Source organism: Spermophilus citellus (assembly GCF_964194105.1).
Source record: "Spermophilus citellus genome assembly, chromosome: 13".
NCBI classification, from domain to species: domain Eukaryota; kingdom Metazoa; phylum Chordata; class Mammalia; order Rodentia; family Sciuridae; genus Spermophilus; species Spermophilus citellus.
The window spans coordinates 85,437,470-85,464,170 of NC_138193.1; the positions used below are offsets into that span (position 1 = coordinate 85,437,470).

The following is a 26,701-nucleotide window of genomic DNA, read 5'->3' on the forward strand; positions in this document are numbered from 1 at the left end:
TAATTATCTAAGTGTATTTTGTTTTCTTTTTTCAGAATTAAAATTTTAGAGATGTTTAGCACTCATAATCTACAATCTGTGTTCTCTCGGCTCATTGAACCTCCACATGCTGATTCTCTCCGTGCCTCAAAAATAAGATTACGAGACTTGGGAGCATTAACTCCAGATGAAAAATTGACCCCTCTAGGATATCATTTGGCCTCTCTGCCTGTGGATGTGAGAATCGGCAAACTGATGCTATTTGGGTCTATCTTCCGCTGTTTGGATCCTGCTCTCACCATTGCTGCCAGCTTGGCCTTTAAATCACCTTTTGTAAGTAAACAACATTCTTGTAGAGTTTATGCCATGGGTCTCTAAGCGGATCCTGAGAGCATCAGGGGTTTGAGCCCCCTAAAATATTACATATTGGATATGAATTTTTTAAGGACACACAGTTAGTATGAACTTTGTGAATAGGACTTCCCATTGCCTATTTCTCAAATCATCTCAATACAGTCACTCACTGTTTTCTTTCATTGGGAATTTGGAAAGACTCATTAGAAATGCTAATGTCATTCTTAGCCAAAACTGAGTACCTTTGTTGGACTCTCTAAATATGGTATTAATGTAATCATTTACCCACTGAATTACCTAAGAAAGAAGGAATTTTACTTTCAAATAGAAGATAAAATTTTAGCCAGGCATGGTGGCACATACCTGCAATCCCAGACACTTGGGAGGCCAAGGCAGGAAGATCCCAAGTTCAAAGGGCTGGGGATAAAACTCTTTGATAAAGTACCCCTTGGTTCAGTACCCAGTACCAAAAAAAAAAAGAGAGAGAGAAAGAAAAAATTTTATTGTTGCTGTTATGTTACCTGTAAAGTTATTCAGATGTACGAAAATTTGAGAGACGTACTAGAAATGGTTTCTAATGATTTTCAGTGGTGTCACAGCTACAGCCTTGGTTTAGCTTGCCAGGAGGAGCTACTGCAGCTTACGCTGGTGTCTTCAGAGCCTGATAAGAAAGAATTAATAGGAGAGTGGAAAGCAGTGAAAATTTACTTCTCTGCTTATTTTACAAATTTGTAGAAAAAAAGGAAGTTCTGTGAACATTATTGAAAATATTATTTATGGGTAGAGAAGCAGGAGAGACTCACAATATAAAAGATGAAAAAAAAATCTATAAAAAAGAGCTTTCTCAGCATGTGCAAGGCCCTGGGTTCAATCCCCTGTACCCAAAAAGAAAAGGAACAACAACAACAAAAAGATTGAATTGCTATTTGATGACTCTTGCTGCTTGGAACTAAAAGACCCAGAAGAGCTTATTTTGGGTGGATGGACAGACTCACAGGAAAGAAAAGACCATTAGCTTGCCAGTTACTGCCATACTTGCTTTTAACCAGCTGACCCACAGAGTATGCTTTGTTCCACACAAAATGCTAGCCCCAGGCACCTGGCTTCAGCTATAGGAAAGTGCCATTTGAAACCTCAGATGTGGACTGGGGTTGTAGCTCTGTGGTAGAGTGCTCACCTTGCATGGGTGAGGTCCTGGGTTCCATCCTCAGCACCACATAAAAACAAATAAATAATTAAAGATACAAAAAAAAAAAAAAAAAAAACCCTCAGATGAAACATGTCCTTCAAATCATTTTTCTCACTTAGGTGTCTCCCTGGGATAAAAAAGAAGAAGCCAACCAGAAAAAGCTGGAATTTGCATTTGCAAACAGTGACTATCTGGCCCTTCTGCAAGCATACAAGGTAAGTACTTAACCAAATAGCTTTGATTACCAGAGTTGGCACTAAAAACAAAGTGAGTTCAGTTTGATTTTTCTCCACAATTTAGGGGTGGCAACTGAGTACAAAAGAAGGTGCGCGTGCAAGTTATAATTACTGCAGACAAAACTTCTTGTCAGGAAGAGTTCTGCAGGTGAGTTGTTTCTGTGACAGTTTATTTTCATTCATCTTCCAAACACTATAGTTGCTCGCCAGAGGGCATTGCAACTTTATCTCCCTTGTCCTGTCTTGACATCAAAAATGGTATTTCTGGAATATGCTTAGCTTTCCCAGCTACATAAAATGGACTGCTAAACTATGACATCAGTCTTCTGTGCTTAAACTTTCAACTGACCTGTTTCTCCCTGGAGGTCACCTCTTCTGAATATAGAAGATAGAATAGAATATTGGCACAGTGGAAATAACTGCTTAGTAGGAGTCAGTTTTCCCAACACTTTTTATTTTTTATTTTGAGATGAGGTTTCACTAAGTTGCTCAGGCTGGTCTCAAACCTGTGATACTCCTGCCTTCAGCCTCCTGAATATCTGGGAGAAGAAGGATTTGGAAATGGCCACGGCACATGACTGATTGTAGAATTTTTATAAGATCTCAGTGAAAACCTTGTGGTAAAATGGAGACTAGTATATTTAATTCCTAGTCATATTTTGCCATGTTATTCATGTGTACTTGAGACACTACAAGAAAATGCTTAAATTGTCATCAATTGGATTGCTTAGTTTTCACTTTTTTGGATTATCTCCTTTTCTAGTGTCAGATATGTAACTTATAAAAAAATTTTGTTTTAAGCACTGGGGATTGAACCCAGGGTTCATACATGCTAAGTAAGCTATAAAAAGGAGTGTTCAAATCTAAAACATTTAATAATGTCCCAATCCTAAGAACTAATGTGAGCCAGCAAGATCACAGGTAGGAGGAAGAGAAAGTTCTGAAGAATTTCCTTAAGAGAATCATTAGCCACTCTAGGCACAGTTAAGGAACTGACATGAAGACATGAACAGAAATGCAAGCAGAAGAAAACTAGATAGTAAACAGTGCCACAAGCAAAATAAACTACATTTTTTTATTGTCCTAAGAATTTTCAGAAAAAATAAGACCACCTCTACCTCCAGTGAACATGTTTAAAAATATAGAGTTAAATAAATGATCCATGGGTTTTCTGATATTTTTGAATGTCCATGTAGCTCTCAGCTCTGTCTGCTAGTTTGTATAAGTTTGCTACCCACCAAAGTTATACATTTGTGTGGTCTCATTGTTGTAAGTCTGGACACCCCTTTTGCTATGCTGATGCCCTTTCTTAAAGGTGTTTCCACTTCTTTCAGGAAATGGCCAGCCTCAAACGACAATTCACTGAACTATTATCGGATATAGGGTTTGTAAAGGAGGGACTCAGAGCAAGGGAAATTGAGAAAAGGGCCCAAGGAGGAGATGGTGTCCTAGATGCCACAGGAGAAGAGGTAAAGAATGTGTAGTTACTTCATATTTCTAATTAATTAGCTCATGAGTAAAATATTAACTCCAGAATACTTGGTGAACATTCTTCTTCACTTAAGTCCTATAAACAGGAGGTTAGTGGCATTCTTGATTTTCTTCTTTCCCCAAGTGTGGCAGCTAACACTGGTGAGAACAGGATGCTTTTTCTGTTCATTGTTGCTTTTGGGGGGGTGGGGCTGGGGGGGCTGGGGATTGAATCTTGTGCATGAAACGCAAGCACTCTACCAACTGAGCTATATCCCCAGCCAATACAGTAGTTCTTAATTCATGAAAGTACAGTAGACTTCCAGTAATATTTCTCAAATCAGGGCAGACTTTTTCCAACCAAGGATGGTCCTATAATTATAGGAAGAGTACTTCTTCAAGATGAACTTGATGTTCTTCTGTTCTGGAGATTCTAAACATCTCATGAACCAGATGGAATCTCTCCATCTGAAACAGTGGAATCTCTCCACTGATACTTAACACTGGCCTTTTAAAAATAATAGTAATAATAATAATAATAATAACAACAACAACAACAATAACCCCACATCACAATCAGGAACACTGGTTTTATAACTGCTTTGCAGTGATCTAGAGAGTCATTATGAGCTCCTTGAAGTGGCTGCTGTGTGACTGTGAGTCAGAAGGTTTACTTTTTACTTAGACAAAATTTTTCTAGCAAAGAAATAGAAGTTAGATTTTTTGTTTGTTTGCTTAAGATAGAGATCACATGAAATATAATCATAAATTCCAGGCAGAAGTAGCCATATTACTTGGTAAAATTTCTTGAATGATTAATATTGTATTTCTCTCCTAGGCAAACTCAAATGCTGAGAACCCCAAGCTGATATCAGCAATGCTGTGTGCTGCTCTTTATCCAAATGTAGTGCAGGTAACAAAACATTTTTCCTGGATCCTTCCATTTCTTATTTGATTTGTAACAAGGGGATAAACTTAAAATATGCTCATCAGTCATCTTAAAGAGATACAAACACACAGTTCTTTAATTCTCCCCGACTGTATAGATAAATCATTCAGGGATACATTTATTATGTAAAATGAGGAGCCTTTTTTGTGTGGTGCTTGAAATAGAACCTAGGGTCTCCTGCATGCTAGGCAGACACTTTACCACTGAACTGTATCCCCAGTCAGTCCTTTTTTTTTTTTTTTTTTTTTTTTTTTTTTGAATCATGATCTCCCTGAGTTTTTCAGGCTGGCCTTAAACTTGGAATCCTCTTGCCTTGCTTCCCAAGTAGCTGAGATTACAGGGTATACCACTGTGCCCAGATAATAAAGTACCTTTTTAATCCTTCTGACATATTATTACATTCCAGAAATTAGAGTGAACATAAATGTCACTTCTCTAGCCAACCTATATGTAATTAACCTTCTCTGTTAGGTAGAAACTTGATTCTACTGTAGTTTTCTTTATGCTTTCTACTCTGGACTAAAATTAGAGAACAAATCACACAAAACTGTGCTTTGCCAGAGACTACTCATGGCCAGCCTTCTGGAAACCTTCCCTGGATGTGCTTTTGAAATTTTATCTGAGTTTTGATTTTCTAGCTCTAACAAGGGACAATTTTAAAGTTAGAAAGAATGAAGTGAATGTGGCAGGGTACTGAATTAAGACCCTAGCTTTGGGCTGGGGATGTGGCTCAAGCGGTAGCGCACTCGCCTGGCATGCGTGCGGCCCGGGTTCGATCCTCAGCACCACATACAAACGGGGATGTTGTGTCCGCCGAAAACTAAAAAATAAACATTAAAAAAAAATTTCTCTTTCTCTCTCTCTCTCTCTCACTCTTTCTTTAAAAAAAAAAAAAAGACCCTAGCTTTTTGTTAATGTTCAATTGAAATCTGCTGATTAATTTATGGCTTATTTTCTGCTTAGCATTTGCATGCTTTTTGAACTGTTGAAATGTGCTGTAAAAAATCATTTGGGGGCTGGGATTGTAGTTCAGTGGTAGAATACTTGCCTAGCATGTGTGAAGCACTGGGTTTGATTCTTAGCACCGCATATAAATAAACAAATAAAATAAAGATGCATCAACAACCAATAAAAAATTTTTCTTAAAAATCATTTGGATATGCACAAGGTCCTAGCTTAGGTCCCAGCACTGCCCCCGCTCCTCTCAGTCCGCCCCCAGCCAAAAAAAGAAAATCATTTGGATATATGTCTGCTGCTTTAGATATTATACTATGCTACCCTTGGAGGAAACTGGGTGAGCACAAAGAATACTCTGCACTTTTTTTTTTTTGAAACAATACCTTTATTTAATTTATTTATTTATTTATATGTGGTGCTGAAGATCAAACCAGGGCCTCACACATGCTAGGTGAGCGCTCTATTACTAAGCCACAACCCCAGCCCCCAAATACTCTGTACTTAGGCAACTTTCTGTGAATCTAAAGTTATTTCAAAATGTAAATAGTTTTTTAAAAAGAAAGTGAGAAAAACTCATATGGAGACTTAAAAGTATACAAACAAAATCCCTGGCCAGGCATGGTAGCGCACACCTATAATCCCAGCAGCTAAGGAGGTTGAGGTAGGAAGATCATAAGTTCAAAGCCAGCCTCAGCAATTTAGCAAAGCCCTAAGCAACTTAGCAAGACCCTGTCTCAAAATAAAAAATAAAAAGGGCTGGGGAATGTAGCTCTGTGGTTAAGTGCCCCTGGATTCAATCCCTGGTGCCAAGAAAAAAGAAAAAAATCCTGAATATGCTATAAGAAATTTTAGGTGATGATCATCAATAAGACTGGAAAAAAGATCTAATACAATCTAATAGAAAAGTAGGCAAAGGACAGGAAAGAACATACAATGCATACACAAAAATAATATTCAGCCTATCACTGTGGTGCATGCCTGTAATACTGGTGATTTGAGAGGCTGAGACAAGAGGATCATGAGTTCAAAACCAGCCTCAGCAATGTCGAGGCACTAAGCAACTCAGTGTCTCTAAATAAAATACAAAATAGGGCTGGGGATATGGTTAGTGGTCAAGTGTCCCTGAGTTCAATCTCTGGTACCCCTCCCCCCCGAAAAAAACAACATTCAACATTAGCATGGAGAAATCCAAGTTAAAAGTGGCACATGGTGGTACATATCTGTAATCCCAGTTACTCAGGAAGCTGAAACAGGAGGGTCACGAATTCGTGGCTAGCCTGGGCAAGTGGGGATGTAACTCAGTGCACAAGGTCCTGGGTTCTAGCCCCAGTACTGCAAAAAAATAAAAATGCAGATTAAAACAACAAAGAAGCCAGGTGTGACTGTGTCTACCTATAACTCCACCTACTTGAGAGTGAGGCAGGAGAATAGCAAGTTCAAGGCCAGCCCGGGCAACTTATTGAGACCCTATCTCAAAATAAAAATTAAAAAGGACTGGGGATATATATAGTTCAATGGTCAAGATCCCAGATTCAATCCTTGTACCACAAAAATAAATAAGTAAAAAAAAAAAAAACCAAAGAGATACCTTTTTTGCACTTTTCAAATTGGCAAAATTTATTAAAAAAAAAAAAAAAAACTTAAACACTGTCCTGTCATAAGTCCCTCAACAACCACTTTCTCTCTGAGTGGGAATAAAATTTTATATACCCTTCTTAGATAGAAGTTTCAATCCTGGAGCTTACTATTAGAAAATAGTTGCAGATATGCACAAAAATAAAACTAAAGAATGTTCATTCAGCATACAATCTAAATTTCCAATTAAAAGAAATGTATTAGTGATACTATAATTTCTTTTTTTAATATTTTATTTTTTAGGTGTAGATAGACACAACATAATGCCTTTATTTTTATGTGGTATAATCCTTGAGGACTACATCTTAGGAAAATATTTAACAACGTGGAAAAATGGTCTCCATCTATTAAGTAGGAAAAGATCCTATTTTAGTTTCATTACATGTGTATCTTTTTATTGATATTATTTTGTGCCTATGGTTTTCTATATGTAAACATAAATCTAGCAGAGAAAAATAAAATATTTATCAGTAATGCTAGTTATTTCTTAATCATGTAGTTAGATATTTTTCTTATGTATTTTTACAGTAAACATTATTTTGTAAAAAAATTAATTTTATGTGTGTATATAAAATCAGATTTTCAATATTTTATTTTATGTATTTTTTAATATCTTTATTTTATTTTATTTATTTATTTCTTAATTTTTTTTATTGGTTGTTCACAACATTACAAAGCTCTTGACATATCATATTTCATACATTAGATTGAAGTGGGTTATGAACTCCCAATTTTACCCCAAATGCAGATTGCAGAATCACGTCAGTTACACATCCACAATTTTACATAATGCCCTATTAGTAATTGTTGTATTCTGCTACCTTTCCTATCCCCTACTATCCCCCCTCCCCTCCCCTACCATCTTCTCTCTCTACCCCATCTACTGTAATTCATTTCTCTCCTTGTTAATTTTCCCATTCCCCTCACAACCTCTTATATGTAATTTAGTATAGCAATGAGGGTCTCCCTTCATTTCCATGCAATTTCCCTTTTCTCTCCCTTTCCCTCCCATCTCATGTCTCTGTTTAATGTTAATCTTTTCTTCCTGCTCTTCCTCCCTGCTCTGTTCATAGATGCTCTCATTATATCAAAGAAGACATTTGGTATTTGTTTTTTAGGGATTGGCTAGCTTCACTAAGCATAATCTGCTCTAGTGCCATCCATTTCCCTGCAAATTCTATGATTTTGTCATTTTTATTGCTGCATAGTACTCCATTGTGTATAGATGCCACATTTTTTTTTTATCCATTCATCTATTGAAGGGCATCTGGGTTGGTCCCACAGTCTAGCTATTGTGAATTGTGCTGCTATGAACATCGATGTGGCAGTATCCCTGTAGCATGCTCTTTTAAGATCTTCAGGGAATAGTCCGAGAAGGGCAATAGCAGGGTCAAATGGTGGTGCCATTCCCAGCTTTCCCAGGAATCTCCAAACTGCTTTCCAAATTGGCCGCACCAATTTGCAGTCCCACCAGCAATTTACAAGTGTACCCTTTTCTCCACATCCTCGCCAGCATTTGTTGTTGTTTGACTTCATAGTGGCTGCCAATCTTACTGGAGTAAGATGGTATCTTAGGGTGGTTTTGATTTGCATTTCTCTGACTGCTAGAGATGGTGAGCATTTTTTCATGTACTTGTTGATTGATTGTATATCCTCCTCTAAGAAGTGTCTGTTCAGGTCCTTGGCCCATTTGTTGATTGGGTTATTTGTTATCTTATTGTCTAATTTTTTGAGTTCTTTGTATACTCTGGATATTAGGGCTCTATCTGAAGTGTGAGGAGTAAAAATATGTTCCCAGGATGTAGGCTCCCTATTTACCTCTCTTATTGTTTCTCTTGCTGAGAAAAAAACTTTTTAGTTTAAGTAAGTCCCATTTGTTGATTCTTGTTATTAACTCTTGTGCTATGGGTGTCCTATTAAGGAATTTGGAGCCCGACCCCACAATATGTAGATCGGGGCCAACTTTTTCTTCTATCAGACGCAGAGTCTCTGATTTGATATCAAGCTCCTTGATCCATTTTGAGTTAACTTTTGTGCATGGCGAGAGAAAGGGATTCAGTTTCATTTTGTTGCATATGGATTTCCAGTTTTCCCAACACCATTTGTTGAAGATGCTATCCTTCCTCCATTGCATGCTTTTAGCCCCTTTATCAAATATAAGATAGTTGTAACTTTGTGGATTAGTCTCTGTGTCCTCTATTCTATACCATTGGTCCACCCGCCTGTTTTGGTACCAGTACCATGCTGTTTTTGTCACTATTGCTCTGTAATATAGTTTGAAATCTGGTATCGCTATACCGCCTGATTCACTCTTCCTGCTTAGAATTGCTTTTGCTATTCTGGGTCTTTTATTTTTCCATATGAATTTCATGATTGCTTTATCTATTTCTACAAGAAATGCCGTTGGGATTTTGATTGGCATTGCATTAAACCTATAGAGAACTTTTGGTAATATCGCCATTTTGATGATGTTAGTTCTGCCTATCCATGAACAGGGTATATTTTTCCATCTTCTAAGATCTTCTTCTACTTCTCTCTTTAGGGTTCTGTAGTTTTCATTGTATAAATCTTTCACCTCTTTTGTTAGGTTGATTCCCAAGTATTTTATTTTTTTTGAGGATATTGTGAATGGAGTGTTTTTCCTCATTTCCATTTCAGAAGTTTTGTCGCTGATATACAGAAATGCCTTTGATTTATGCGTGTTGATTTTATATCCTGCCACTTTGCTGAATTCATTTATTAGTTCTAGTAGTTTCTTTGTAGACCCTTTTGGGTCTTCTAGGTATAGAATCATGTCATCTGTAAATAGTGATAATTTAAGTTCTTCTTTTACTATTTTTATGCCTTTAATTTCTTTCGTCTATCTAATTGCTCTGGCCAGTGTTTCGAGAACTATATTGAATAGAAGTGGTGATAGAGGGCATCCCTGTCTTGTTCCAGATTTTAGAGGGAATGCCTTTAACTTTTGTCCATTCAGAATGATGCTAGCCTGAGGCTTAGCATAGATAGCTTTTACAATGTCAAGGTAAGTTCCTGTTATCCCTAGTTTTTCTAATGTTTTGAACATAAAGGGATGCTGTACTTCGTCGAATGCTTTCTCTGCATCTATCGAGATGATCATATGGTTCTTATCTTTAAGTCTATTGATGTGGTGAATAACATTTATTGATTTCCGTATATTGAACCATCCTTGCATCCCAGGGATGAATCCTACTTGATCATGGTGCACAATTTTTTTGATGTGTTTTTGTATTCGATTCGCCAGAATTTTATTGAGGATTTTTGCATCTAGGTTCATTAGAGATATTGGTCTGTAGTTTTCTTTCTTTGAGGTGTCTTTGTCTGGTTTCGGAATCAGGGTGATGTTGGCCTCATAGAATGAATTTGGAAGAGCTCCCTCTTTTTCTATTTCCTGAAATAACTTGAAAAGTATTGGTATTAATTCTTCTTTAAAGGTTTTGTAAAACTCCGCTGTATACCCATCCAGTCCTGGGCTTTTCTTGGTTGGTAGTCTTTTGATGGCTTCTTCAATTTCATCCATTGATCTTGGTCTGTTCAAATTGTGTGTATCCTCCTCACTCAGTCTGGGCAAATCATATGACTTAAGAAATTTATCGATGTCTTCACTATCTTCTGTTTTATTGGAATATAGGTTTTCAAAATAATTTCTAATTGTCTTCTGTATTTCTGTAGCATCTGTTGTGATATTGCCTTTTTCATCTCGTATGTTAGTAATTTGAGTTCTCTCTCTTCTTCTCTTCGTTAGCATGGCTAAAGGTCTGTCGATCTTATTTATTTTTTTCGAAGAACCAACTTTTAGTTTTGTTAATTTTTTCAATAGTTTCTTTTGATTTCCGCTCTGATTTTAATTATTTCTTGCCTTCTGCTACATTTGCTATTGTTTTGCTCTTCCTTTTCTAGGGCTTTGAGATGAAGTGTGAGCTCATTTATTTGTTGGTTTTTTCTTTTTTTGAGGAATGTCCTCCAGGCGATGAATTTCCCTCTTAAAACTGCTTTCATTGTGTCCCATAGATTCCGATATGTTGTGTCTGTATTTTCATTTATCTCTAAGAATTTTTTGATTTCCTCTTTTATGTCTTCTGTAACCCATTGATCATTCAGTAACATATTGTTCATTTTCCATGTGATGTAGGATTTTTCCTTCCTTCTTTTATCATTGATTTCCAGTTTCATTCCATTATGATCAGATAAAATGCATGGTATTATCTCCACCCCTTTATATTTACTGAGGGTTGCCCTATGGCATAATATATGGTCTATTTTTGAGAAGGATCCATGTGCTGCTGAGAAAAAAGTATATCCATTTGATGATGGTTGATATATTCTATATATGTCAGTTAAGTCTAGGTTATTGATTGTGGTATTGAGTTCTATAGTTTCTTTATTCAACTTTTGTTTGGAGGATCTGTCCAATGGTGAGAGAGGTGTGTTGAAGTCACCCATAATTATTGTGTTGTGGTCTATTTGATTCTTGAACTTGAGGAGAATTTGTTTTATGAATGTCACAGCACCATTATTTGGTGCATAAATATTGATAATTGTTATGTCTTGTTGGTGAATGGTTCCTTTTAACAGTATATAATGTCCTTCTTTATCCCTTTTGATTAACTTAGTCTTGAAGTCGATTTTATTCGATATGAGGATGGCCACCCCTGCTTGCTTACTAGGACCGTGTGCGTGGTATATTTTTTCCCATCCTTTCACCTTCAGCCTGTGTATGTCTTTTCCAATCAGATGTGTCTCCTGGAGGCAGCATATTGTTGGATTTGTTTTTTTAATCCATGATACCAGCCTATGTCGCTTTATTGGAGAGTTTAAGCCATTCACATTCAGAGTTACTATTGATATATGGTTTGTACTTCCATCCATGTTTGATTATTTATCCTTTTTTAAAAAAATTTAGTTTGTTTCTCCATGATTATCTTTCCCCTCGCCCTCTGTCTTTACCGAGGCACTTCCCACTGATGGTTTTGGTTATTGTTTTTCATTTCTTCCTCGTGTAGTGTTTTGCTCAAAATGCTTTGCAATGCTGGTTTTCTGGCTGCAAATTCTTTTAACTTTTGTTTATCATGAAAGATTTTTATTTCGTTGTCATACCTGAAGCTTAATTTTGCTGGATACAGAATTCTTGGTTGGCATCCATTGTCTTTCAGTGTTTGAAATACATTGTTCCATGACCTTCTTGCTTTCAGCGTCTGTGATGAAAAATCCGTTGTTAACCTTATTGGTTTACCCCTGAATGTAATCTGTCTCCTTTCTCTTGTAGCTTTTAATATTTTCTCTTTGTTCTGTATATTGGATATCTTCATAACAATGTGTCTTGGCGTTGGTCTACTGTGATTTTGTGTGCTCGGTGTCCTGTATGCGTCTTCAATTTGTATATCTGTTTCCTTTTTTATTTCTGGAAAGTTTTCTGTAATTATTTCATTCAGCAGGTTACTCATTCCCTTGGTTTGAATCTCTGTACCTTCTTCTATCCCGATGACTTGTAAGTTTGGTTTTTTTATGTTATCCCATAACTCTTGGATGTTTTTCTCGTGATTTTTTACCAGCCTTTCTGAGTTGGCTAGACTCTTTTCAAGATGATATATTTTGTCTTCATTATCTGACATTCTGGCTTCTACTTGCTCCACTCTGTTAGTGATACTCTCAATTGAGTTTTTAATTTGGTTTATCGTTTCCTTCATTTCTAGAATTATTGTTTGATTATTTTTTATAATCTCTATCTCCTGATAAAGATGCTTAACTTCTTCTTTTATCTGTTTATGTAATTCATTCTCAATGTGTTCTTTCGCTGCTTGAATTTGCTGTCTTGTATCCTCTTTAAGGTTCCATTCCATCTGTCTAAGGTGTTCCTTGAGTTCTTTATATGACCATTTTTCTGATGACTCTAGGTCCTCCTGAATATTTAGGTTGTCCTGCATTATTTGTACTCCTTTTCCTCCTTGCTTTTTGAAGCTGCTCATGTTACTTCTTGTTCTGTTTGACTGATGAGTTACTTTTTACTCCTATAAATTTATTTGATGCTTGGGAGGAAAGGTATTAGAAGGGAAGGGAAGAAGTCACTAAAGAGAATGAGAGTAAGCAGGTAGAATTTAAGGAAGGGGGGATAAGATAATTGAAAAGAAATGAAAAGACAAAAGAAGAAAAAAAATAGGAAATAAAAAAAGAAAAAAAATTTAAAAAAATAAAAAATAAAAATAAATTAAAATTAGAAGAAAAAATTTTTTAAAAAGTTGTAAAAAAAATTAAAAAAACAACAAGAAAGAAAAATGAAAATGAAAGAAAAACCCAAATCAAAAAAAAAGAAAAAAGAAAAAAAAAACTAATAAATGCAGTCTTAGAGTTTGATTAACTTCTCTTCCAGTAGGTGGCGCTGTGCCCACCAGGCCAAGTTTCTCCTGTCAATACGCGGGAACCAATCACTGTGCAGCAGCTCCTCCCAGACTGGGCGAGTCTCCAATCTGAGTGCCTAGGGCCTCCTCTTGTGTCTAGTCAGTTCCCACTTTTCCTCTAGCCAGGCCCCTCTCACCGGTGCCGCTCACCACAATACTGGCTACAGGCCAGGTCTGCTGCTCCCGGGAGCCCTGTTTTCATGAACGACTGGGCACACTCTTCCAGTTTGCCATTCCCTCAGACCCTAAGTTTGTAGAGCTTGGGGCTGAGAATCCTCAGCGAATTTTACTTGCCCTCCGGTAGCCACGCCCCCGGTAGCTGGTGCAAGAGACCTCAGCTGTCAGCACTGGTGGGAGCGGTAGTTCGGCGCCACGTCTGATTCCCTCCGTCTGGCTATCGCGCTCACGGGACAGCTGGGAGGGGCCCTTAAGGTTTCCCCGATGTGTGGAGAGGGAAGGCTAGGGGATTACATACCTGTAGCCGCAGGTTTCAATGAAGTTATCTCCTCCGCCGCAGTCTGATGACGTCAGTTCTCTGCCATGGTGGTATCTCTTGCAAATGGCAACAGTTTGTTTCCCTTTGCCAGGTGACCAATGCAACGGGTGGGTCCTTACTGTCTCTCCCAAGCCCCGTTTCAAACCTGTGGCCACTACCTATGAAGGCTCGGTTGGCATTTACCTCCGTAGGATCAGAAGGGCTGACCAGTTGTTTCAGCCGGATGGATTAGTGCTGAGTCACAGCTGTTTGTCTGCGGGAAGCAGGCGAACGGGAGCTTGAATTCAGCTGATCCGGGCTCAGTGTGTGTTCTGAGAGGCCCAGACTGTTCGCCCCAGATCCACGTCAGCTCAGCATTGCCTAGTGATCCTGAGCAAACAGATTTAGGTTGTTTACGACTCCCTATGCCTGCACAGCTGAAGAGGTCAGAGACTTGATCTCTCCGCGCCTGCCGCCATGTTGGAATCCCTCTTTATTTTATTTTTATGTGGTGCTAAAGATCGAACCCAGGGCCTTGCACATGCTAGGCAAGTGCTCTATCGCTGAGCCACAACCCCAGCCCCCAGATTTTCAATATTTGAGAGAGAGAGAGAGAAAGAGAGAGAGAGAATTTTAATATTTATTTATTTTTTTTAGTTTTTCGGCGGACACAACATCTTTGTATGTGGTGCTGAGGATCGAACCCGGGCCGCACGCATGCCAGGCGAGCGCGATACCGCTTGAGCCACATCCCCAGCCCTTTCAATATTTTAAATGAAATAATCTATAGAATTTTTTTGTTCTGAAAGAAATTTATTTAGAAATGTTATATTGGGATTGAGATTAATACTCCGTTTTCTGCTCCAGTGTCACCAGCTGGATCTCTGTGCCTGGTAGCCAATACAGACTCAAGGTGCCAGGCACAGTGTCATGGTCCTATAGCGTCAGCTACTAAGGAGGCTGGGGCAGGAATATATCATGAGCCCATGAGTTCAAGGCCGGCCTGGGCAACACAATGACACTGCCTCAAAGAAACGAAAAAGAATCCTCTTTTGGGACTGAAGATGTAGCTTGGTGGTAAAACTCTTATGTAGCATTGACGCCCTGGGTCCCACCCCCAGCACCTAAAATAAAAAGCTGCAGACCCTAAAATATCAACATAGTTTATCCCCATGTGGCTGTTTTGTGATATAAATCCTCAAAGCTACTGTATATACCACAAAGTGGTAGCTATCAATCAATCAATAAATAAATAAGCAAACAAACAAACAAGTAAGCTATACTGTTTTCAAAAGGAAACAAAGAAATGAAAGAATGGCAAAGCTATTCAAACAAGACTGGTTTATGTGGAGGGACATGCCCTACAATAAAAGTATGTATATTACAATCTCTTTTGACAAATATTTGTTGTTCAGGTGAAGACCCCGGAAGGAAAATTTCAGAAGACCAGTAGTGGTGCTGTCAGAATGCAACCAAAATCAGCTGAATTGAAGTTTGTGACAAAGAATGATGGATATGTACACATCCACCCTTCCTCTGTGAACTATCAGGTCAGAATGGTGGTGAATACTTATATTTATTTATGGCAGGTCCTGAGTGAGAAACAGTCCCTTAAATCGGGCACACCTTGTTTAATCTCTGATAGTGTCCCAGCCATACCACTGACTTAAAGAAGGTTGAATAATTATAAACAGACTAGCAATGGGACTATTTCTGGAAAAACTTTTTCTATTTCAAGAAAATTTTACTGGCTGTAAACGAAACAAAACAAAACCCCTCAAGTCTGCTTTCAGATATAAAATTGTTTCTCTGAATTGGTGATTTAAGAAGTCATGAGTGGGCTGGGGTTGTAGCTCAGTGGTGGAGCACTGCCTAGCATGCATGAGGCACTGGGTTTGATCCTCAGTACCACATAAAAATAAATAAATAAAAATAAAAAAGGTATTGTATCCCTCTATAACAAAAAATAATAATAATAAAAAGTTATGAGCACCAGACATGATGATACACTCCTGTAATCCTAGCTACTTTGGATGCTGAATGAGGAAGATTGCATGTCTGAGGCCAGCTTCAGCAATTTAGCAAGACCCTGTCTCAAAAAGTATAAAGGTGGCTGTGGATGTAGCTCAGTGTAGAGCATCCCTGGGTTCAATCCCCAGTACCCTAAAAAAATTAATTTAAAAAAGTCACCTTTGAATTCTGGCATGGGGCTTCACGCTTATAATCCCAGTGGCTCAGGAGGCTGAGGCAGGAGGATTGTGAGTTCAGAGCACTAAGCAACTCAGTGAGACCTTGTCTCTAAATAAAATACAAAATAGGGCTGGGGATATGGCTCAGTGGTCAAGTGCCCCTGAGTTCAATCCCCAGTACCACCACCAAAAAAAATAAAATAAAATAAAAATTCCTTTTAAACACAGAAAGTTTGGGTTTGAGTTTTCTGGTTTTGTTTCTTGTGCTGGGGCTCTAACCCAGAGTTTCACATATGCTAAGGTTCTACTAGTGAGTTCCCCGCAACCCTGAACACAAAAAAGTTTGAGGTCCAAATGAAGTTGGCAAGTAGGTAATTGCACATATAATCCTGGAGCTCAGAGAAAAGGTGCAGGCTAGATATAAATTGGGGTATAATTAATGAACAAGCAGTATTTAAATCCATGGGACTGGAGGGATGCTCCTTATATTGCCAGTGACATCACTGTTGTCATTTGAGATTTTATGTTATAGGTCAGACATTTTGACAGCCCCTATCTGTTGTACCATGAGAAAATCAAAACAAGTCGGATATTCATCCGTGACTGCAGCATGGTATCTGTGTACCCACTGGTCTTGTTTGGAGGAGGCCAAGTGAATGTGCAGCTTCAAAGAGGAGAGTTCGTGGTCTCCTTGGATGATGGCTGGATCCGTTTTGTAGCTGCTTCTCATCAGGTAAAGGGATAATTGGTCTGTTGTTCTTGAGGGTCAGGCTATAAGGGTTTTTGATATTTGAAGTACAGAAGTTCATTTAGGAACCAAGAACAGCAAAGCTAATTAAAAGTAAAGGATGAGTCTGCCATGGGACATGAGGCAGGCAGGAGTGAAGCAGGGTTGGTAGAGAATATACTTAACATGCAGAAGACTCTGGGTTCAATACCCAACTACACACACACACACACACACACACACACAAAAGGAAGGAAATGGTGAAATGAAAACATTTTACATTAATATATTTTATTTAACCTAACACATCCAAAATGTTTTCATTTCAACATGTAATTAATTTAAAGATCTATTGAAATATTGTACATCTTCTTTCCATAAAATGTCTTTGAAATCTGGTTTGTATTTATACTCTCAGTGTATCTCAATTTGGACCAGCCACATTTCATGTAGTCACCTATGGAACAGTGCAGGTCAAGGGGGCCAAGCAAGGTTGGTTTGATTCAGCAGTTCAATCATGACAAAAACCTAGCTATCCTTGTAGTACAGGCCTTGTTATAATATCCTGGCTGCAATAGCTTCTTGCTTCACTCTGTACAGCATACCATCTAGAAAAGGAAACAGAATCTTCTTGTTTCCATCATAGCTTCCTTCCTAAACCAATTGCTGTAACCAAAGGGATGTACTAGCTTTGAAGGCCTGGAGTACCTGAGCTACTCACTCCGGCAGGTTTCACAGCATGAACCCCAGGGTCCAAATGGCAGAGTTGATGCAGTGGGAAGGGGCAAAACAGATGTTGAGAAGACATCTAAGTGCCTCTACAACATCAGCATGAGTAGAATGTCATAAAAACATAGTGTATCCCAAAACTTGCTTAATATCTGCTATTTTTAATTTTTCATTTTAATTCTCCATTTTTCTGCTTCTCATGAGACAAAGGGTAAAAGTCAACCATGCTTTAACAGTGGAGAATACTTTATAAGCACCATATTTCCAGAATTAACCTTTCCTTAAAATGAGATATGATATTTTTTATAATGGACCTCATTTTGTACATTACAAAGTGAAAATGTGTTTAGATTGTTTTCATCCTCATGGAGTTAAAATTAATATCAGAAGCCTAAGTAATGGTGACCATAATTGAGCTATTTCCTTCTGATAGCCTGTCCACTCATACTGCGGCTTTCATTGTATATAGGTGGCTGAATTAGTAAAGGAACTTCGTTGTGAACTTGACCAGCTCCTCCAGGATAAAATTAAAAACCCAAGCATAGATTTGTGTACCTGTCCTAGAGGCTCCCGGATCATCAGCACAATTGTGAAACTTGTCACCACACAATAAAGACTAGTCTAAGAGTGCTTGCTCCTCACCTGCCTCTTGCTCACCTGGAAAGTCACAGCAGCACTTCTACCTCGGACTGAAGACCTGAGCTGGGGCTGGCCCTGCACAGGGGCAAGGGCCTGCAGTGCCGAGCCAGCTATGGTCACTTGACGAAGGGACATTTCCACACTTTGTACTTCCAACAAAGTGGGGACACTCCCAGCACAATTTGGAGTGTCAATGGTGAGAGAGTCTAAACCCAGCTTGCCAGTGTTTTTCTCTGTGACTGTTTGGGAGTGAGTGAAATTCACCTGATAACACAAAAGTGAATGTTTAATACAATTCTCTACTAATCTGTGTATTATTTTTCTTCTGCTTTTTAATCATGTATGTCTTATATTCTTTTCTCCTGTTTTTTATTGGGCATGAGGAGAAATAGTCGAGTTTTTTTTTCCTTGTCATAATAAAGCTCAATTGAGGAAGTTAGAACAGAGAAGGAAAAACAAACAAATAAAAATCATGTGAGCAAGAAAAATAAAAACTTCATTTTAGGCTGTTGGCTACTGATTTACTCACTTACTTGATTTGCAAGGGGGTTTTATTTTTAATCATTAAAGGTCACCTTAAAAAAACAAATTTTATCTCAGGAGGCTTAAGGCAACCCAGTTAGACCTTGTCTCAAAAAATAAAAATTGTTTAAAAAGGTGTGGGTGATGGTGGTTGGGGGTGTAGCTGAGTGGTATAGCACTTGCCTACCATGCACGAGGCCCTGGATTCAATCCCCAGTACCTCAAAAAGAAAAAAGAATTTAATGAGTTTTGTGTGGGGACTAAAATGCAAGCTGATGTTATCTATGATGCTCCTATTTAAAGCAGGACAATCTCTAGTGTCTTCACTCTAACTTCTCCATTTAGGAATTTCTGCTGTCTTGTAAACTCACTCAGACGCAATGGCCATATTTCACATTCCCAAAATGAGAATTTTTAAAGTTTTTCAGAGTTGAAAAGTAGCTCATTGAAAAGTTGCCACGCTAGTGTCACATTTATAGCTATAAAATTGCCTTCTGTGAGATTACTTATTTTCAACCACCAGTTAGGTTAATGGGGCACTGGCATTTTGAAAAACGTAAGTACATTTACATTTTCCCTGGACATTTATCCATGTGGCCAGGAAAGATCCCAAAGAACTGAGTGGAAAAATATTGTTTAGACCTCAGGATAGAGTCTCTGCAGATTTCCTGCTACAGAGAGAATTCAAACTAATGAACAAAATTACCTCAATAGAAGGTATTTATTTTTCAAGGTATTACTTAAGTTTTCAGGAAATTTCCTAGGCTTCTCAAAATGATCATTATCAAGTATGTTTAAACTTAAGTGCATTTGAAAACCTTAGACTAAGCAATACTTTTTAAAGGCATCAATTCATGTCATTCCTTTGCATAAAAAGCATACATGTGCACAGCACCCACAGTGTCCAAGTTCTGACTTGCTATTGAAACAAGATTCATATTACAGAAAGCATTAAGCTGGGACCTTTAGAAGTCATGAAGAAGCAGCATGCATTAACTCTCCAAAGAAGTTTGGTTGTTCTTCTCTTTCCACATTTTTTATTGTTACATTATAAGTGTGGATAACTATGGGATTTGTTCTTACATATCTGTACATACACACAATATAAAAATGTAATTTAGCCAGTATCACTTCCTAGCACTTCCAACCTCCTACTCCCTGATCCCTTTCCTCTACTGATCTCCCTTTGATTTTCATGAGACCCCCACCCTCCCACCTTTCTTTTCCTTTTTATTCTCTAGCTTCCACATGAGAAAAAACATACAACCTTTAACTTTCTGAGTTTGACTTATTTTGCTAAACATAATGATCTCAAGTTCCATCCATTTTACTACAAATGACATCATTTCATTTTCTTTATTACTCCATTGTGGTGCTGGGGATATAGCTCAGTTGCTTGCCTGGAAAGCACAAGGCACCACCAAAAAAAAAAAAAAAAAAAAAGACTCCATTGTGTATTTATAACACATTTTCTTTATCTTTTCATCCACTGATGAACACCTAGACTGCTTCTGTAGTTTGGCTATTGTGAATTGTACTGCTATAATTATAATTATGGGCTTTGTATAATCACTATAATATGCTAACTTTAATTCTTTAGGATAAATACCAAGTTGTGTTATAGATGGGTCATATGGTGATTCCATACCTAGTCTTTTGAGGAACCTCTATAACTGATTTCCATAGTGGTTGTACTAATTTACAATCCTATCAACAGTGTAAAAGTGTTCCTTTTTCTCCACATCCTCTTCAGCATTTATTATTATATTCTTGATGACTACCATTCTAAGTGGTATGAGATAAAACCTCAGTGTAATTTTGATTTGAATTTCCCTATTTGCTAATGAATGTTAAACATTTTTCTTATGTTTGTTGGCCATTTGTATTCCTTCTTTTGAGAAGTGTCTGTTTAACTCATTTGCCCATTTATTAATTGGGTTATTTGGCAGTCTTGGTATTTTTTGAGTTCTTTATAAATTCTAGATATTAATCCTCTGTTAGAAGAGTAGCTAGCAAAGATACTCTCCAATTCTGTAGGTTCTCTCTTCACATTCCTAGTTGTTTCCTTTGTTGTGCCAAAGCTTTTAAATTTGATGTCATCCCATTTATTAACTGCTGGCAGCAAAGTGTGGTGGTGCATATTTGTAATCCCAGCAACTTGGGAGGCTGAGGCGGAAGGATTGCAGGTTCGAAGCCAGCCTGAGCAATTTAGCAAGACCTTATCTCAATGCAGCTTTTATCACAAGTTTGCAGCAGAGCATATAGCTGGAAGGTAGTTAAAATAAAACTTTTTATCCAGAATACTAGGAATTGCAGCCCTCAGGGAATCCAGTTACTGGACTGGTCACTTCCAGCCATATAAACGCATATACACTATCATTTTATAGATGTGCCAGAATTTGAAAAGGGTTGGGAGGCCTGGCCTTAGGCACTAAATAAGAAAACTCCACCTCAAAAACTTCTAAGCTCCTCAATAAAATTATGAAATAAAAAAATTTAAATAAATAAAATTATAGCTGGGTGCAGTGATATACACCTATCATCCCAGCAACTCAAGAGGCTGAGGTGGGAGGATCAAAATTCAAAGCCAGCCTTAGCAACTGGGCAAGAATTGTCTCATAAACAAACTAAAGGGCTAGGACTACAGCTCAGTGGTAAAGCACTTGCCTAGCACATGTGAGGCACTGGGTTTGATCCTCAGCACCACAGAAAAATAAAATAAAGGCACTGAGTCTGTCTACAACTAAAAATGTTTAAAAAAAATGCAAAAGGGGGGTAAAAGCCAGGTGCTGTGATCCCAGCGGCTCAGGAGGCTGAGGCAGAAGGATCATGAGTTCAAAGTCAGCCTCAGCAATTTAGCAAGGCCCTAAGCAACTCAATGAGACCCTGTCTAAATAAAATACGAAAAATGGCTGGATATGTGGCTCAGTGGTTAAATGCCCCTGAGTTCAATCCCTAGTTCCAAAAATAAAAAACTAATTTTTTTTTTTAAGGGTTGGAGCCAGCCTGTAATCCCAGCAACTAGGGAGGCTGAGGCAGGAGGATAACAAGTTCAAAACCAGCCTCAGCAACTTAGTGAGGCTCTCAGTAATTTAGCAAGACTCTGTCTCAAAACAGGGGATGTATGTAGCTCAGTAGTGGTCAAGCACTCCTGGGTTCAATGCCTAGTACCAAAAAATAAAATAAAAATAAAAGCCTGCAGAGGTATAGCTCAGTGGCTAATTATAACTTTGGATTCAATCCCCAGTACCTCAAAATTAATTAATTAAATTACAAAAATAAGATTCTTTGCAATTAAAGGTTAGAATGTATTCATTGTATTTCAAGGAGAAACTGAATTTCTAAGCCACGGGATGGTTAGCATTTAATATAATTCTATGGAGGGCTTAGTAAATGGTTTCTTTAAATATTTGTTTTACTGGAATCTAGCAGAACAATATTAATAAAAATACTTGCTATGAAATTAGTTTGCTCCGCTGTTCGGTACTATCTAACTGGGAAATTCTTGGGAAATGACACAGTTGATCATCCTGAGAAGTGTCATAGACTGACAAAACTTCTTTCTCCTTGAGTATCTTATCTGTTTATTATAACTTAGATTCCCTGGCAAGTAATGAACTTTTATCTTTACCCTCTCCTATATCTGAGCAGTCTAATTTAAAAAATAAATCTAAGCACAGCATATGGATCTGTAGACATATGGTAAATGTCTGCTCCTTTCTAGACAATGGTTTGAATGTGTTCCTTAGAGATTATCATAAAACAAGATCTTTTTTCCCCCCTAGTACTGGGGATTCAACCTAGGGGTGCCCTACCACCGAGCTACATCCCCAGCCCTTTTTATTTTTTATTTTGAGAACAAGGTTTGCCAAATTGCCCGAGCTGGCCTCAAACTTGCCATCCTCCTGCCTCTGTCTCTGGGATTACAGGTACCTACTTTGGCACCCAGCTAAAATAAGATCTTTTGAAAGTACTTTGTAAAATTAAAACAAAGCAACTGTAAGGAATTAGAACCAAGGGTGTGATTTTCAAATGCAACCCAGGCTGGCTCTGTGGGGACCAATCCTGTATTGTATTATGAATTGCTAGGCCTGAGCTTGATTCACACTCTGAGCGTGTCTTGCGGGTGTTACCCAGCAACATAAATAACTGATTGCCACATGATTCTTGGAAGCAGCAAATATGCTCAAATTGCCATTATGCTTGAACACTGCAGGCAGAAGCCGGCTGTTTCCTCCTAAATCATGTGGGAATTAAGCTTAATTCCCTGGGCTTATTATCCCCACACTCAGAAGGAAACTGCTTAAATACTTAGCCAATGAATAAATACAAGGTTAGCTGTTTTTTTTCAGAAGTTTGTTTTTTATTTTTGTTTTGTTTTCAATGCTGGGCATGAAACCCAGGGCCTTGCATACTAGCAGACATTCTGCCATTGAGCTACATTCCTAGCCCCAGAAGTTAGATCTTGATCATAAATCTGTGTCAGTCAATATTTGAGTGCTCAAGTACAGAGTGTCCCAGATGGAAATAGTGTAGGAACAACTAATACAATCTGTTATCCCAACAATGTTCTGACTCTTGCAGGGTGAGCAGCATAGGCTTCTTCCATGTCTTTTGGTCTCTTAAATGTAAAACTATGCAGTGGTTGGATAAACAATTAACCATGATGAGTCAGTAGCATGGAGAAACCTGCTTTTTCTAAATTATCGCCCCTACTATGTCAGTGGGATTGATTCTAGATAGGATTTATTGCTAATCACTATTTAAAAAAAAAAACCAGGGACTGAACCCAGGGGTGCTGAACCACTAAGCCACATCCCCAGTCCCCCCAATCGCTAATTTTTTTTTTTTTTTTTTTTTGGTGGTGCTGGAGATTGAACCCAGGGCCTTATGCATGCAAGGTAAGCACTTTACCACCTGAGCTATATCCCCAGCCCCCCAATCACTAATCTTTAAAGTACCTTAAAAGATTAATAACTTGTTTTATCAAAGAACAGAAAAAGTTCTTGGGACCATCATGCATATTCTACACATGAACCATCAGGAATGACAGGACCCATGTGAGTCAGCCTAGATCCATGGAGAAAGTTCTAATCCAGCTAATTAAGCAACCAGGGCACAGTACCCCATAAGACATTTATGAAAAGGGGACAGCTCTGAATCAATCAACTGGTTTTTTTTTTTTTGTTTGTTTGTTTTGGGTACTAGGGACTGAACTCAGAGGCACTCAACCTGGAGCCACATCCCCCCAATTTTGTATTTCATTTAGAGACAGGGCCTCACTGAGTTTCAAAGTGCCTTGCTATGTTGCTGAGGCTGGCTTTGAACTCTCCTGCCTCAATCTCCAGAGCCACTGAGATTATAGGCATGTGCCACCACGCCCAGCAATTTGTTTTCATCTCAACACCGCAGGGAAAAAATGGTAACAATAATGATTGTGAAATTTCTAAGTGAAAAGTAACTTCCAAGGAGTGATGACCTTAGAAATTCAGCCTAGACCCCTATATACCAACAATGAGGATCCATGTTTAAAGTGAAGACCCTGACAGACTACATTCATACTGATAAATATGGTATCATAGTATATAACAATAAATGTTTTCAACAATAGCACTTCGAACATGAGGTTTATTATTTCCTAGGCAGAAAATGCTATTACTAACTCCATCCTAGGTTTTACTGAAAGTGACCTGAAGTTCATTTTTCTTATATGTTGAATGAATTTATACTATAGAGATTAAAAATGCTGGTTTTCAGGGCTGGGGTTGTGGCTCAGTGGTAGAGCACTTGCCTAGCATGTGTGAGGCACTGGCTTCAATTCTCACCCCCTTGTATAAATAAGTAAATAAAATAAAGGTCCATCAACAACTAATAAAAATATATTTTTTAATGCTGGTTTTCTTCTACAATAATTAAAGACAGGATAGCAGTCCAAGACTCATTTGCATCCTGAAATTCCACTTGGAATGTTTTTCCTCCTTTCCATCCTTAGGTTTCAAATGTATAACAATGTCATTTAACCTTTCAAAAATACTTGATTTGCCCATAGAGATCAACTCTTAACAAATATAGAACTTTTATTATATACAAAGACTACAAAGAAGTTCCCTTACTGGAGAAAATGAAGTTGATAGGCCTTTTGTTGTTTTGTTTTTATGGTACTGGGGACTAAAACCAAGACCTTCTGCGGTGCTAAGCATGCACTCCACCAATGAGCTATGCCCCAGCCAAATATAGTTTTTTTTGTTTTAAACTAGTGGTTCTTAATTAGAAGTAATTGTGCCCCCTCAGAGAATACCTGGCAATGTCCAAAACATTATAAGTGAAAGGGGAGGGTCTGGGGTTGTGGTTCAGTGGTAGAGTGCTTGCCTAGCATGTGTGAGGCACTAGGTTCGATTCTCAGCACCACAATAAATAAATAAAGGTCCATCAACAACTAATAAAATATTTTAAAAAATAAATAAGTAAAAGGGGATGCCACTAGCATCCAGAAGAGGCCAGGGATGCTGCACAATATCCTACAAGGCACAGGACACCACCAATAAAAAATGATCCAGTTCAAAATATCAATAGTCCTAGGCAAAGAAAACTCTTAAAATAAGCAGCCATTTAGAAAGTCTAACTAATAGCTATTAGATATAAATTACGCCCATAGAACATGTCTGAAGATGGAAATATGTTTTGGACTAATGAGAGTAAAAACCTGCCAAATAACTCTAATAAGCATATAGTGTGCTACAGAGCTTATGAGTATATTATTATCAAGAATAAAGAATACAGAATACTTAATACTTAAGACTTTGAGGAAATTATATGTAAAATGGGAAGTCATGCCAGATAGATATAGATTTACTTCAAAAACATTCTGCTGTTAAATGTTTTTATCATTTATATTAAAAATACAAAGATAGGATTTGTATGTGATTGCTAATACTGCTAATACTTGACCCCGCAAAACTTCTCACAAAAGTTCTCAAGTTCTCACACTTAGGTCCATTTTGTTTAAAACACACACACACACCCTTATCTTTGTGCTAAATGAACAAAGCCCGGGCTAGTAACTCTGGGCAATCTGCTAAAATAGTTTTTAGAAAATCCAAAAAGGACATAAATAACATGTAACACATAGGGGTATGATTATACAGTATTTAAATCTAATGTAAAGCCTAATTGAGAATCTTAATTTCTAGGCTCAGTTCTCACTTCTCCTATAGTTTGACCTAGAAAACTCAGTTTGTTTCAGGACTTGACTAAGTTTCCCACTCTGAACTTGCCCCTTTCTAGTCTACCACCTTCATATGGAGTCATGGTCCCTGACTGGCTTCCAAGAAATAGGTAGGGTCAAATGTATGTAAAGGAATCTCCTGCATTCCTTTCCCTTAGCAAAGCCTGACCGAGAGAATAGGGACTGCAGACAGAAAGCATCATTAAGTCTGAAGACCGAACTGAATTCACAGTAAAGGAACCGGACTGAATTCAGCAGCAGACTACTTTATCAGTCAAATTTCTCCTCAGAGATATTAGCCAATACTTTCTTTAAAGGCTTTGAAAGTGTTAAACTTTCATGTTAAGATTTTACTAAAGAGCCAAAACTAGTTTCAGCAAAAAAAAAGATGTCCTCTGTATTATTCAGCTTTTTACCATTATAATGAGATATCTATAACAAGCTACTTATGAAGAAAAGTAAAGTTTAGCTCCATTTTGGAGGTTCAAGGGCATGACACTAGCTCAGTTTTGGTGAGAGGTGGTGTACTCTCTCTTGTCTACTCTTTCCTTTTCTCAGCTGCATCATGGTAGTGGAAGAGCTTACATACCAAACAGGAGTTAGACACAAGAGTTCCACAATCTCTTCCGAGGACATGACCGGAATGATCTAAGGACCTTCCATAAGGCCTATCTCGTAAGGCTCCATCACCCCCCAATACCACCACCCTGACAAGTTCCCAACACATGAACCTTTAAGGAGAAACAAACCAGATTCAAAACATGAAATACTGATTCAAAAAACTATCATTACAACACAATAAGAGACAAACACTTTAAAAACACACTGATTTAGTTGGATGTAGTTGAGCACACCAGTAATACCAGCCAGTTAAGAGGCTGAGGCAAGAGAATGGCAAGTTCAAGGTCAACCTTGGCAACTCAGGGAGACCCTAACCCAAACCCAAAAACAAAAAGGGCTAGAGTTGTAGCTGAGTGATAGAGTGTCCCTCGGTTCAGTTCCCAGTACAA

At 38.0% G+C, this 26,701-nt stretch overlaps 1 protein-coding gene across 5 annotated transcripts in view; it reads left to right on the top strand.

Annotated features, from left to right (window-relative positions):
- The window catches only part of DHX57 (DExH-box helicase 57), a 61,521-nt gene extending 36,047 nt beyond the window's left edge, over positions 1 to 25,474 (top strand). For all 5 annotated transcript variants that reach the window (XM_081263808.1, XM_081263807.1, XM_081263805.1 and 2 more), the window contains 8 exons: positions 36 to 312; positions 1,642 to 1,737; positions 1,823 to 1,906; positions 3,093 to 3,227; positions 4,067 to 4,141; positions 15,076 to 15,210; positions 16,382 to 16,582; positions 17,775 to 25,474. In XM_081263808.1, the coding sequence (XP_081119934.1) occupies positions 36 to 312; positions 1,642 to 1,737; positions 1,823 to 1,906; positions 3,093 to 3,227; positions 4,067 to 4,141; positions 15,076 to 15,210; positions 16,382 to 16,582; positions 17,775 to 17,918 (1,147 nt within the window). In that variant the 3' untranslated portion in view covers positions 17,919 to 25,474. The remainder of the gene's footprint in view (positions 1 to 35; positions 313 to 1,641; positions 1,738 to 1,822; positions 1,907 to 3,092; positions 3,228 to 4,066; positions 4,142 to 15,075; positions 15,211 to 16,381; positions 16,583 to 17,774) is intronic.
- Positions 25,475 to 26,701: the final 1,227 nt, after the last annotated feature.